This window comes from Asterias rubens, chromosome 4 (genome assembly GCF_902459465.1).
Source record: "Asterias rubens chromosome 4, eAstRub1.3, whole genome shotgun sequence".
NCBI classification, from domain to species: Eukaryota; Metazoa; Echinodermata; class Asteroidea; order Forcipulatida; family Asteriidae; genus Asterias; species Asterias rubens.
This window is the reverse complement of record NC_047065.1, coordinates 5,476,735-5,490,559: the sequence shown is the minus strand read 5'-3', so window position 1 is coordinate 5,490,559 and position 13,825 is coordinate 5,476,735. Positions and strand designations below refer to the sequence as shown.

The following is a 13,825-nucleotide window of genomic DNA, read 5'->3' as shown; positions in this document are numbered from 1 at the left end:
ACGAAGCAGTCCGTGCATGTGTTTTTCGTCGACGGTCTTTTACTTCCACCCATACACATGATGAGACCGAAACAGCAACGAGTAAGGCAATAAATCCAAGGGCTGCGATGGTTGCGTAAGTCATGCCTGTAGCACCTCCTAAAAAATATATTCTAATAGTATTATGTTTAAAGACACTGGCCACTTCTCACTTTGTTTATCTCAACATTATGCACAAAATAACAAAACTGTAACAAACTTGAACTCAATAATGGGTCGTCGAAGTTGCGAGATACAAAATTGAGGAAAATCCCCCTGTCACACGAAGTTGTGTGCTTTATGTTTCATTTCGGGACCTCAAATCTATATTCGAGGTCTCGAAATCAAGTTGGTAGAAAATTTACTTCTTTCTAAAACTACATTACTTTTTATCAGAGGGAGCCGTTTTATCATAATGTGATATACTATCAACAGCTCTGTATCAACAACTATTTTGAGCAATTACCAATAGTGTCTTCACTGCGTTTAAGTACTTGATTCGAGAATGACTGTACACCAATAGATGATTGGAAACCAAGGACTGATGTAAAAAAATAGATTATAAACAAATACTTTTGGCGCGAATGATACGGCGTTCTGTTCTGCTTTCTAATCCAAATAACCGCATAAAAACCCGGTCCAGCCAGATCATGCAGGTCAGTGAGACTATATAATATCATAATTTCCATTTGTTTAATCCCGATGTGTATTTAAAAGTACTAGACACCTTTGGGAATAATTTGTCACCGACCAGTATTATTGGTGTATCCCAACATAATATGCATAACATAAAACAATCTGTAAAATTTGAACTCAATTGGTCATCGACACTGCAAGATTGTAAGACAACATCTTCTTCGTTTTCACAATTAATAATAATGGGTTTTCAGATCCATACAAATGCATCAGGCCCAGAGTATTTTAATATTATTATTTATTTTTGAGTGAGAAATTACTACGTTAGCTCAAAGGGAGCCGTTTATCACAATAATTCATGCTATCAACAGCTCTCCATTTCTTGGTTTATAAGTTTTTATGCCAACTAATAATCTGAATAATTACTAGTAGTGTCCAGTGCCTTTAATTATACTTCACGTACTAGAAGAGCAGATAATTCCAACAACCTCACTGTCTTGACAGTTGGCATAATTCCAGTCTGAATGATAGCATTCTAACAGCCTACTCTCGTCCCCCCAGCAAAATACATCTCCGAGTAAAATGAGACCATCTTCGTAATACGTTTTCTGTTATGTAAGACAGAGCAAAGAAAATTACACCATTAGAGTTATCTTCAAAACAATGACCAGTAGGATCATACAGGTTAAGCCCGTTTCATACTTCCTGCGAATGCGAAGGCGAAGGCGAAACGAATGTTGACGCCACAAATTCGCAGCAGTTCCACTTTGCTCAACTCACTTGCGAATATCGATGCGGAGGGGAGGTCGTGACGTCAAATTCACGTCAAACTCGCATCGCATGCGCATTCGCAGGAAGTATGAACCAGGATTTAGCCTAGAAGCCAGATGCTTGTGACGACTCACCCCTTTCAGATTTACTCGACTGCCATTGGTTACTGCAGCCACTGGTTACTGCAATTGAAAGGTCTATAACTCTATGTTGATTTAATATACTTTGCACCGTTCCCAGGTGTTGAAGAGCCAGTTTGACAAAAACAGTTATAAATGTTTGATTTTATTTGTTTATAATAGTTATACAGTAAGTGTTTCTAATGTAAAACCGCATTACTTGTGTTTACACTCCTATCTGTTTTTCTAGCTGGTGGATTGTCCGAGTTCGTGGGTCATACTGCCTGATCATAGGCCATGTCATTCGGGCTTGTCAAATGATCCGACTTCAAGTTTTGTTTCTTCCTGTTTTGGCTGAAAATTACACGAGTAATAACATTGACACAAAATATGTTTTCGGTCTTCTGGCTGCTGACAAGTAAACGGGACAAACAAGCATCCCTTACAACAATAAAAAACGCACATAAATAAATAAATAAACAAACATACACTCTACCACAACAACAACCACTACACTAGCTTCCTTTTAGAGACCAACGTTATCTTTAAGATGCTCCTTTATCAACTTCCATTCAACTTTCATGGCACTCGTGGAGTGATCGCTGCGTTACACATACCGGGCCATCTCTTTTATTTGGAACATCGTCCCACCTCAACTCAGACAAGCACATACTTGTTCTCAATCTAGGATTTATCTAAACACATATATCTACTTCTGAAATCACAGTTTTCGAACTTTGGTTGTATTTGTGTATGTAGCAGAGTGCTCTGTAACTTGCGCTAGAATCGCCTCATTGACAGAAATGGCACACTTTGAAATGTTTTTTTTTCTTCAACAATAACAACAAAACACGTAATCAGATAACAAAGGACCGACCAAGCAAATCTATACCACGTGCCTTTCACTACTGAATGTGGATTCGGACCAGGGTCAATCCAGCAGCAGAGAATGGAGGTTAGACTGAATAAAATCAATCAAACAAAACCAATGAAATATATTGATTTTACCTCAATGGAGCCTTGGGCGAACTCGTACCCAAGTTGAGAACATGCAACGTGTGCTTCTGAGATGCCGAACCCGTCGGAGCATATTGTCCCCCATTTTCCCCGGTAAACGATTTCCAATCTTCCAGCGTTGGGCGAAGAGCCTTCCACCAAACGTAAATCGCCATCTAATATATTATTATAAAAAAAGGTACTGTCCTTTAGTCCAAGTTTATTTATTTATTGCACGGGCAGCCAAGCAGGCCGAGGAGTACAAATCATAATAGATAAACAAACATTATTATAATTTACGAAAAAATAACCCCCCCCCCCAAAAAAAAAAAAAAAAAAACATCCTCTTTGGTATTACCGAATACTATGACGCTGTAGTATTGACATGAATAATAATAACATAATAATAATTATGAGCTAATTCTTATAATATAGCGCGTTTCATAACTGAAAGCAATACCAATGCGCTTAATACAGAACCATAAGGCAAATAATTAAGCAACTAATTAACAATAAATACACTAACTAACAATACGCAAACAAAATGATTAAACTGTATAATAATACACATGGGATTTGAGCAGAGTTGTGAACAGTTGGAAGCTCTGTGGAGAGCGGATGTAACAGGGAAGAGAGTTCCAAAGTTGGGGGCCGCACTAGAGAAAGTCCTTGAACCGAAGGATTTAGTTCGAACGGATGGTATGACCCGAAGAAACTAACATGTTTTGTCATGGAAGAATAAGATTTCCGTGATTGTCGAACTGTTCAATAATACGCAGGGGGGCCAGCGCGGTTAGTTTACCCACGGTACCGGTTAGTTTACCCGAGTCCAATAAATCCAAAGTGCGGACGGTGGGAAAGTTAACCCGTCGGAATGTTGCCCAGCGTCATGGTTAAGTTACCCAAGATATTAATCCAGTGCGAAGAATGTGAAACTAGACGGGCAGCGGTAGTCTGGATACGTTGAATATTGAAAGAAAGAATGGTTGGAGTGAGAGAAAAAGTTGAGTAAGAAATGTTGACCTGGATTTGCCGTTTTGTTATTGAAAAGGTAGATGGATCGGTAATGTTTAGACCTCCTTTTTTTGATACATACTCAGCCGATATAGGTAGAAAAAAGACCAAATTAAAAAACTGATTATATTTATCTAGTATTCTCAGTTTTGTCATTTAAAGATGAAATCTGAACTGTGATTAGCATTACAAAAAAGTGTTATGTCAACATACTTAAACGAACTGTTAAAAAGGGCCAACACGAGGGCCGAGCAGCACCGCTTGCATAACATGAACACATTATGGTTTGTTTAATAATCATATGTATTAATAGTGTTTCTGTGTGTGTTTTGTTTGTATGGGGGAGGGGTTGCTAGGGGGCCTTCATTCGTAAGTTGTGTTCAACGTTTAACATAGGCCCCTTATCGCACTTTTATTAAACGATCTTCAATAGGGATCAATAGGCAACGTGCCATAGGGGGCACATGCACGCAAAACGTGACAAAGGTAAACAATTTTGGTATAATACCGCCACCGGTGGATTAATGCAAACCCGGACGCGAATTTTGCTACCTGACGACATGTGTGCTTCGTTTTTGAATTGGAGCATGGCAACTGGAGCATGGCAATGGCACAAATGCGATGGCCAATATGCATGGAGGCAATCGGCTTCATTGCCTCCGTGCAATATCACTTTATTTTCAACTTCAAATTTTGAGAGTAACATAATAATAACCAATAATTTGGGGGGGGGGGGGCTAATCATCCTTACTCGCAGCTAAGAGCTAAATTGCGAAGGATGCGGCTACAACGTGTTCGAGAAGCAGGCATGCAATGGCGCCTTTGGCTGGCAGCCACATCAACCCATTATGACCACGGAGCACAGCCAAGATCGAACGTGTTTGATTTTTCCCGAGGGGGGGGGGGGGGCGGCACCGGATGGTCTGGAAAACCATCGTGGCACAGCAGAGAACAACGCACAACTCAACTCACATATATGGCCCTGGCCGGGAATCGAACCGGGGTCACCTTGGTGAGTGGCGAGCGCTTTACGCACGCGCCAACCATGCCATATTATGCACTTATCGACAAGAGAATGAGTTCGGCCCGTGTTCCTGGTTTGATATGCAGCATAATGCGCCACACCACATTGTAAACAATTACAATTTCATGGTAAAATGAATAATATTTTTCATACTTCAGTACATAGCTCAACCATGGAGTAACAAAATAAGAACTGTGACAGTTCTTATTTTGTCTTTCTTATTCCTCCATGGCTCAACACACATTGCAGGAAATAATACTGGGCGCTTTGGTACGCCCATAAAGACCTTTATCACGGTGACGCCATCTTGAATTCTACCCATTGATATAAATTTTACCAAACCGAGGCTTGAAGAACACAAAAGTCTGGTTCCTATTTTCAACGTGATTATTAACATTCATTATTGTTATCCGATACGAGGAACATGGTCAAGATGAAGGCAGTATATGATACAGGTCTATCGGGGATGATGACGAGCAACAACAAGAACAGATTATTACTATTATCATTAGTTTACCTGACAAACAGAGAACAAATACAACAATAACTAAAAGAGTTGATATTAAATATAACTCCATATTGTACACCATTATAAACCTTCGGTGCTTTACGTACCTGATGTAGCTAGTGTTCCGGTCGATGCACTATTGATCAGCAATAAGAACATGATCAAGTGAACTCGATGTCCTTCGTTCAACGTGCAAATGACAGCCATTTTAACAGAGGGTAGGCAGCAATAATTACACAAACTGTGCTAGTTTTGTTTACCTTTTTAAAACTACACTCCCAAGCAATGTGGGGCACGTTTTATAACGCTAAAAGGCAGCCGTGTGTTTGTATAAGGATGTATAACTTGTTGTATTTAACAAACCTCAAAGTAAACGCAACGTTTTGTTATCACCTAAATTATCTTTTTCAATCGGTTTAAATAAGCAGCACTTATCCTTTTCCTTGAAATTCTTGGATTGTGCTCAAATTACATACACGCGATGGGTCGGGAAGTCGAACCTAAAGTGTACACTTCGATGTACCTTGGAAATAATTTATAGACAAATTATAGTTAGTTGGCAGAAAGCTTCGAGAAATAACTTGTATGTGATTCAAATGAACACCATTACAAACATTACTGTTTAAAGGGAAAAATGAAAAACTCAAGCATATTGAGGTTACTATGCTGGAATTAGTTACTATGTTAGCTTTTATTTCAACATCATTATCCGCGATTAGCAACGTGTTTTGCCCCGGCAGCGATTTCTGTGAACTTTGTTATCACCAGTATGCTTGCTTTAGTGTTAACGTTTTAACGGCTCATTTTATTGAAATATTTCTATATTATTGGGTCTTCTTTTGTTTTGTTTACTAACGGGCACCGGAGTGATAACATTTTATCTGCACCAGGTACGGCTTATTTATTTATTTTATTTAATAAATGACATACCTTTTTTATACTAATACGGGCACCGGGGTTGGGGCAAAAGTACCTCTCCATGTATTCAATAATTCTGGAGCATTTTTGTTCTGACTTTTGTATTATTGTTATACAAAATGTTGTACTTTTTCTTTTACTTTTTGTTTGTCTGAAACCTGCTTCGTATAATATGAACCCAAACGCGTTTTAGAAGCCGTGTTTGTTATCACACAAAACACATTCATTCTAATAACCCAAAATCGTTCTGTTATGAATCACCGTCTGGCAGGTGGAATTCATAGTACCTTCACGAATTGAATCTACTAGCTTTTGTACAGGTAAAGCATAGCTCTTGAGCTTTGTAGTGTCAACTTGAACTTTGGTTATTACGCGTGTAGTGTGACATTTGATAATAGAGCAGACTGGGGTTTTGGGGCGGCAAACTTTGCCCGAGTAGACATTTTGATATAACTGTGCAAACGTGTAACAAGAGGCTGTGTTATTTTATTGTCTGGCAATAGTCATTTCCAAGCATGATGATTTTACATGCAATTTTGATCACCTTTGCTACCATCGGGTTAGCAATGGCGGCAGGTAAGCACTTCCTTTGAAACATTTAATAATATTGTTACTCACTTTGGGATTGTTTGGCTAGTTTTTACGTGGTAACCGTTGAACATAGAACGTTTACTAATGCTCTATGAAATAATTATACATGTGTATGGTTAATTACTCCGACACATCTGTTAAAACCTTTAGTTCGTCTTTCGTTTCTGGAAACCATCCTCAAGAAAACATTAGACAGCCCCTTTCAGACAATGTAGTTCAAACATTTAAGGAACACGTTGCCTTGGATCGGTCGAGTTGGTCTTTAAAAAGCTTTTGTAACCGTTTGTTATAAAATGCATATGGTTAGAAAGATGTTTTAAAAGTAGAACACAATGATCCACACAAATATGCCTCGAAATTGCCTGGTTTTCATTTTACTTTACGAACTAACACGGTCGGCCATCCATAAATGGCCGACCGTGTAAGTCGACGAGGTAAAAGGAAAACCACGTAATTTCGAGTGATACTTATGTGGATCATTATATTGTACTTTTAAAATATCTTTCTAATCATATGCATTTTATAAAAAACGGTTTCAAACTTTTTTTAAAGACCAACTCGTCCGATCCAGGGCAACGTTTTCCTTTAATAAAATAACAATGCATACTGCAATTTGTCTCGTCGGTGTTATGTAAATGATGTTTTTTATCGATGTTTTTATGGACCTACAATTTCTAGTGTTGGCTCCATTCGTATACAAAGATACGATGTGTTTGTTCGGCAACCAAACAGACGGCGATTTACTGCTCTTTGGCGGCTCTTCTTTTGTACACATCGATTGAAAACTCAAGTTCATCTTTCGTTTCTTGCGTCCATCCTTGTGAACACATTGGACAGTCATGTTGTGTTACAGACAATGTTGTCTGAATAATAACAATTAAAAATAGACTAACTGTTTATTGTTCTTCTTGGTATGTTTCATGTTATTTTTAATGATGTTTTTATTGCTCTTTTTTTATGGGGCTATTTCGTATCCTGACGCCATTTATGTACAAATCATTTAATGCTGTTTGTTCGGCTATAAACCAGACGGCGATTTAGTGCTCTTCGGTGGCAGCGACGAAAACAGCGGAATGGTCCTGATCGAATTCGGCGGAAAACAGGGAAAAGTGTGCAACTACGACTGGGACGTGTACGCTGCCGACGTCGTCTGCAAACAGACACGGGGGACCACGTCAAAATCAACGGGGTACTTCGCTCCACCAAAGTGGAAGGGTCTCGGAGTGTTCCTGGACGGGGTGCAATGTCAGGGCAACGAGGAGAGTTTGATGGACTGTGTGCACGAGAAACTGGGCCAGTCGAGCTGTCCAGCTGAACGGAGTGCAGGGGTAATCTGCTGGTCACCAGAAGAGTATCTCGGTAAGTATCAGACTTATCACATGTTTTGTGGTGACAGACTGACAAATAAAAAATAATGTTGTTACAATCTTTTTTGAGCTAAACCTTTTTAAAGAGAATAATATTCATTTCCACATTGTTTATCCCCAAAACAATCCTTTATTTTGTTCATACTGAGTACATTTGATTTACAAAAGGTGTATTCAACTCATTAATATTTTCATTTCGTTTGTATTTTGATTGTATCAACTTAACATAATAGTGAGTTTTTGCAAACGCTTAAAAAGTATTACGTTTCTCTTATTCTTAAGTACAGTTTACTTGGGAAAGCGCATTACTTAGATTTCGATTTTTGATTTTTGATGTTTGATTTTTTGATTTTTGATTTTTGACTTTTGATTTTTAATTTTTGAATTTTTGAAATTTTCCTCGACGTTTTCCTTTAAATGTAGCTGTAGCTAGTATCCACATTTGAATGCTTAGTGCACACTCTGGACAACAATGCTTCATGGATTTGAAAATCATATTGAATTTAAACTGAATCCTAGTTAATGTTCACACCTCCCTTAAATTGCCAACAGATAATAAAGTCGAAGGAAGCGTCCGTCTGGTGGACGGCAAAACTTCACAGGATGGCAGAGTTGAAGTCTTCCTCGCATCGTCGTGGGGACCAGTCTGTGACGAACGATGGGGTGCCTTCGACGCTGACACGGTCTGCAAACAACTCGGCTGTACCAACTCAAAGGGCGCCACCACCGGCTCGGCGTACGGGGAGGGATCCCTGGATTTTAAACTGAATGAAGTTTTGTGCGCAGCCTCCAACGTGCGGTTGGTGGACTGCCCGTACAGTTTTGTCGATAACACGACGAGTTGTAACCATACGATGGAAGCAGGGGCTGTATGCAATTGTAGTATGTTCCAATCTGCTCTGTTTAATCTCACAATAAATCTACTTCGGGATACAGTTAGACGAACAGCAGACTTTTGTCAATCATTGCGAAACAATAAACACAAAACAGACACCCTTATGAAAAGAAGAAAAAACAAACGAAAAAAAAGGGGAAACAAAACACTTCAGTCTCAGCATTTTGTAAACATGGTCGAAAAACTACACTTCAAATTTCATTGCGGTTTTTGACATGTCGTTTGGAATTATTGCCAAGCTGACCTCCCGCCAGTTTTAACGAAACATCCCTCAACTTCCAAAGCAAAATTGGACCAACTTCATGCCCGAACCTAGCAAGTCTTATACATAGGTTGACGGCACCGAACCCATAAATGCTTTGGAAACATGTCATGATTTTACAATACTATTTATTGCGTGCACCCAAAACAGAAATGAAAAAAAATATTCAAACGTTGTTGTATCGGGAGTTTACAAATAATAATATGATAATTGTATAGGTTTACCAAGGTATTCTGGACTCGTAATCTTGATTTTGCAATCTGGGGCACTTTGTTACAGAGAAGATAACCTGATATTTTACGAGATAATTGCACAAAGGTTTTCCTCTCAATTTAGGTATTGAAATTACCGTCGGCGAAAACAACTCTGGCAGCGGCTTAGTGAAAGTGTCATCTTCTGGTGCATCAGAGAGCACTATTTGTTACGATGGCTTCGGTCCAAGGACCGCCGATGTGGTTTGCCGAGAGGCTGGGCACAAGGAGGCGCTGTCGATATCTTCGGTTAAGAGGACCGCAAGCTCGCTCTCCAATATCTCTTACTCATGTCTTGGTTCGGAGATGAGTCTGGTAACCTGCCCTACCGCACCTTTTAACGTGTCTGATTGCACTGAGGGGAGGGAAGCTGCTGTTGTTTGCCAAACCAATGGTGAGCCATCGATATGTGGTTTAATACACTTTGTTATCTTTAGTTTTATCTGATGTTAATGTTTCAAAATGCAATACAATGTAATTATTTTAAAATCACTGGACTTAATCGCTCTGGTGTTTCTGATCAGCAGAGTTTGTTCGAGTCCCAGTCACGACACTAGTCCTTCAGATTATACGTTACCTTATTTGGTTTGCCATGCTTAGTCCCTCCGACATATACTACAACAAAGATGAAACGGTGGATAGTCTGGCACCCTGTATGCTAACATTCATTGTTGTTTTGCTTTCTGCTTTGTTGGTTTGGTATCATGTTGTTGTCGTCGTTGTCGTTTTTATTATTCTTGTTATTTGTCGTTGTCGTTGTCAATATATTTGTTGTTGTTGTGTTTTGTTGTTATTGGTGTTAATGTTGTCGTTGTTGTTGTTGTTGTTGTTGTTGTTGTTGTTTTTGTTTTTGTTTTTGTTGTTGTTGTTGCTGCTGCTGCTGCTGCTGCTGCTGTTGTTGTTGTTGTTGTTGATGTTGTTGTTGTTGTTGTTGTTGTTGTTGTTGTCGTTGTTGTTGTTGTTGTTGTTGTTGTTGTTGTTGTTGTTGTTGTTGTTGTTGTTATTGTTGTTGTTGTTGTTGTTGTTGTTGTTGTTGTTGTTGTTGTTGTTGTTGTTGTTGTTGTTGTTGGTGTTGTGGTTGTTGTTGTGGTTGTGGTTGATGCTGTTATTTTTTTGTTCGCGTAGGGGGGAGGGGGTTTCCGAAAACATAATCATCTCGTAAGCAGCGGCAGTTCTTTAAATATCAGTGACGTTACGACGGTTTTTATGTGTATCCTCATTCTGTTTACTTTTGTTCTTTTGTCCATTACAGATGAACCGGTTCCCACTGCCGAGCCTACACCAGGTCCTTTGGGCCTGAGTACAGGAGCGATAGTCGGCATCGTCATCGGTGTGCTTGCGGGTGTGCTGGTTCTTGTCGTACTCTGCTGTGCCATTTGCAGGGGGCGGAGGGGCGGACCAGCTTCCATCTAATAATGTGTTGACGTTACTTTATACTTACAAATATTCAGTTTGCTTGAGGTCGTTTCTTTTTCAACATTTACCACATTTTTCGTATTACGATTTCCACTTCAAATTCCTAACAATAACATTGAACGTAATGGTAAAGGAAAAATTTAACATTAACTGCAGCTTAATTTTTGTTTGTTAATGCTTGAAACTGCCTAATTTCATTCAACTTATTTGTTTTCTTGCTGGTAAGGTAACATAGATTTGTGACCGAACCTTCTTCCAGTATTTTGTAATACACAAAAACAATATGTATTCAGCACACAGTATTAACATATTATTCTGGATTAAACAGCAAACTAGGGCAAACCGTTTCCGCTCAGTCCCTGTGCCTATATAGCGCCCTCAGTTGTCGTTCTAAGAAGAACAAATCAACTTTTCCAAACGCTGTTAACTAGAATGATGACAAATGCGTACCATTATATTGAAAATACGGTGCACACAGTGCAGTATTTTTGTTTGTTTGCAAATAATTCTCTAAAAATAAAACTAACCAAACTTGACACTGTTGTATCTGCCAATTCTAGAGTCAACGTTATTTTATGATGATTCTCAATTAAACTCTTATTGTCACCAAACGAAAACAAAAAATGGTTTTGATTTATTGAAAGAACCCGAATGATTCCGCCAAGCGGTAAGTAAATCGTCAAGTTATTGCAGAGGTTATGCTGTTTGAAGGAAAGTACTAGTCATTATTTGTGTTTCTGGATATATTGACTTGCTATGGAGGCTCCCTTTCTACCCAAAGGGCGATAATAATGCATCCATGCAAGTGTTTTAATTCTGTGCATCATTCTCATCTTAAAGGCACGGGGTACTTGTGACAAAAATAATACTCAAAACAATTGGTAGCATAGAAACTTACTTGGTAACTAGCAATGAAGAGATGTTTATACAGCATAACATCGCAATAAACGACTCCCTTCGAAGTAATGCAGTTTTTGAGAAAGAGGTAATTTCTCGCAAAAAAAATATTGTACAACTTCAGGCCTGTGGCGTTTTCAGGTATCTGAACGCACACATATTTTGTTCAACGAGGTTGTTTTTTCTTACCTTATTCTATTGCAACTTCGGTGACCAATGAAGTCAAAATAATCAATTGTAACTAATTGAACCCAGAAAAGATAAATTACAGATTCATTAAAGTCATAGCAAGAGGGACCTACACATATTTTTGGTAACGTACAATTTCGATAGTATAATCATAAAAAAAACAGTTCACTTTGAAGTAATGTGATTATATAGAAATATATTGGTTTCTATGAACTCACAGTTGAAACTGTGAAGCGTTACTGACAGAGTTACTGACTGAAAAACTCTTTTTTTTTTAATTGTGCATTGTTATTAGGGAGTATTCTTTATTCAAGGACATTCTTCGCTCCGGATTTTCAGCGCTACATCAACAACTCAACCACCTTTTGAAATAAAAATTTCACCACGTTGGCTTGATTATACATGATAAGGACTAAAGCAATCGGCTTGCAAAAGGGAAGGTACACGTTTGTTAATTACTCAAATCAAATCTAAGCTTAAAAACTTACTTGGTAACGACCATGTGATACCTGTTGATAAGATAACACATTATGAGAAACAGCTCCCTCTCTGAAGTAGCATAGAGTTTGAGAAAGAGGTTATTTCTCACTAAAATAATAAGAGACTTCTAGCCAGAAGTCTCTAATTACACACTTTTAGCACACAAATTCGTCCAACAAGAGTGTTTTTTCTTTAATCACTTTTCTCGCAACTACGATGACCTACTGAGCTCAAATTTTTTACAGGCTTGTTGTTTTATGATTAAGTTGGGATACACCAAGTGAGAAGACCGGCCTTTAACAACAACTACCAAACATGTTCAGTGCCTTTAAAACAAACCAACGGTATACATTTTATTTTGCCAGATCAATCAGGGCGAAATTCCATAGAGCTGCTTAGGCAGGAAATAATTATTGTGTTAATAACGTTAATGAGCAGAGTATACCAGTAATTGTACAAGTGACATTGTTTTTCTTTTGGCTGGTAACCCTTTTCTGGTTACAATAATATTCCCATCAAGCCGGGCCCATTTTCATGGCTCTGCTTACCGTAAGCAAATAATCGGCCCTTACGGAAGCACTGCAGGGGAAAATGTGTTTAAGTCAAGCATATTTCACGGGTTAGCGGGGAATTTGGCTTGTGCGCATGCCTACTCCACTTTAATTGACTTTCTATTCTTAGGCCCTACACTACAGCTATAGGGAGAGCACAAATTCGACGCTTTCCCAGTTTCGTTTCTGTCTGACGTCACCAAGTTCATACCCAATTCCCACAGCGAGTGGTTTGGTCCATACATTCTATTGAAAACGTGCATAGCCCAATCTTGCTGATAATGACGAACGGTCGTCCAACGTGTGACGTGTATCGCTCTAAACTACCCAGGGTTCGTCACTGTAACAACGGGACCAGCTGGCGCAATTTTATCGCATGATGTCGTTGATTATTAGTTACACTTTGTGGTCTCATTTAATAAATGGGCTATTGTATCTAGGTCTGTCATATCATTATTGATGCTCACGACTATGAGTCAGACAACTTGGTGTTCATAATATTATTACCAAGAAAACAACAGAAGTTTGTACACAATCATGCAAATGTGTCATTAATTAAAGGAGTACCCTCTGTTATTTTAAGAAAACTGTTTTTCTTCTTCTAACTCGTAGCAGTCTAGAAAGCATGCTGGCAGATTCAGTTTCACACAATCTTTTTCGTTTTGTCACCAAATCGTAAAACTTTATTTTATTATGATGAATTTAAGAATGTTCGACTTTTGTATAAACTTAGCACACCACAGACGAGTCTGTGTGTGCAAAAGCTCCCATCAATACCTTGTACGAATGAGTTTGTACTAAATAAACATGAAGCTTGTTGAAAATTAAACAACAGCCTAGACAAAATAAACAGAAATATGTTCGATTTCTGCAGGAATGACCATCATTTATCCCACAATGTTGATTTAACACCAATGCATCG

At 38.6% G+C, this 13,825-nt stretch overlaps 1 protein-coding gene across 2 annotated transcripts; it reads left to right on the top strand.

Moving 5' to 3' along the window:
- The first annotated feature begins 46 nt into the window (after nucleotides 1-46).
- LOC117289691 (lysyl oxidase homolog 3A-like) lies at nucleotides 47-12,428 on the top strand. 2 transcript variants are annotated; one of them, XM_033770926.1, is made up of 5 exons: nucleotides 47-115; nucleotides 7,625-7,954; nucleotides 8,515-8,844; nucleotides 9,456-9,764; nucleotides 10,623-12,428. In XM_033770926.1, exons 2-5 carry the CDS (start codon nucleotides 7,669-7,671, stop codon nucleotides 10,781-10,783), a joined length of 1,086 nt encoding a protein of 361 aa, XP_033626817.1. In that variant the 5' UTR covers nucleotides 47-115; nucleotides 7,625-7,668; the 3' UTR covers nucleotides 10,784-12,428. The 2 variants fall into 2 exon arrangements, with proteins under 2 accessions (XP_033626817.1, XP_033626816.1); XM_033770925.1 differs by lacking the exon at nucleotides 47-115 and adding an exon at nucleotides 6,395-6,580.
- Nucleotides 12,429-13,825: the final 1,397 nt, after the last annotated feature.

What these genes read in the sequence shown, in the direction of transcription:
- LOC117289691 (XM_033770925.1), top strand. Translation starts at nt 6,520, where the DNA reads ATGATGATTTTACATGCAATTTTGATCACCTTTGCTACCATCGGGTTA. An exon ending in AGGGGCTGTATGCAATTGTA is followed by an intron (nt 8,845 to 9,455) that starts GTATGTTCCAAT and finishes CTCTCAATTTAG; the next exon opens with GTATTGAAATTACCGTCGGC. An exon ending in TGTTGTTTGCCAAACCAATG is followed by an intron (nt 9,765 to 10,622) that starts GTGAGCCATCGA and finishes TGTCCATTACAG; the next exon opens with ATGAACCGGTTCCCACTGCC.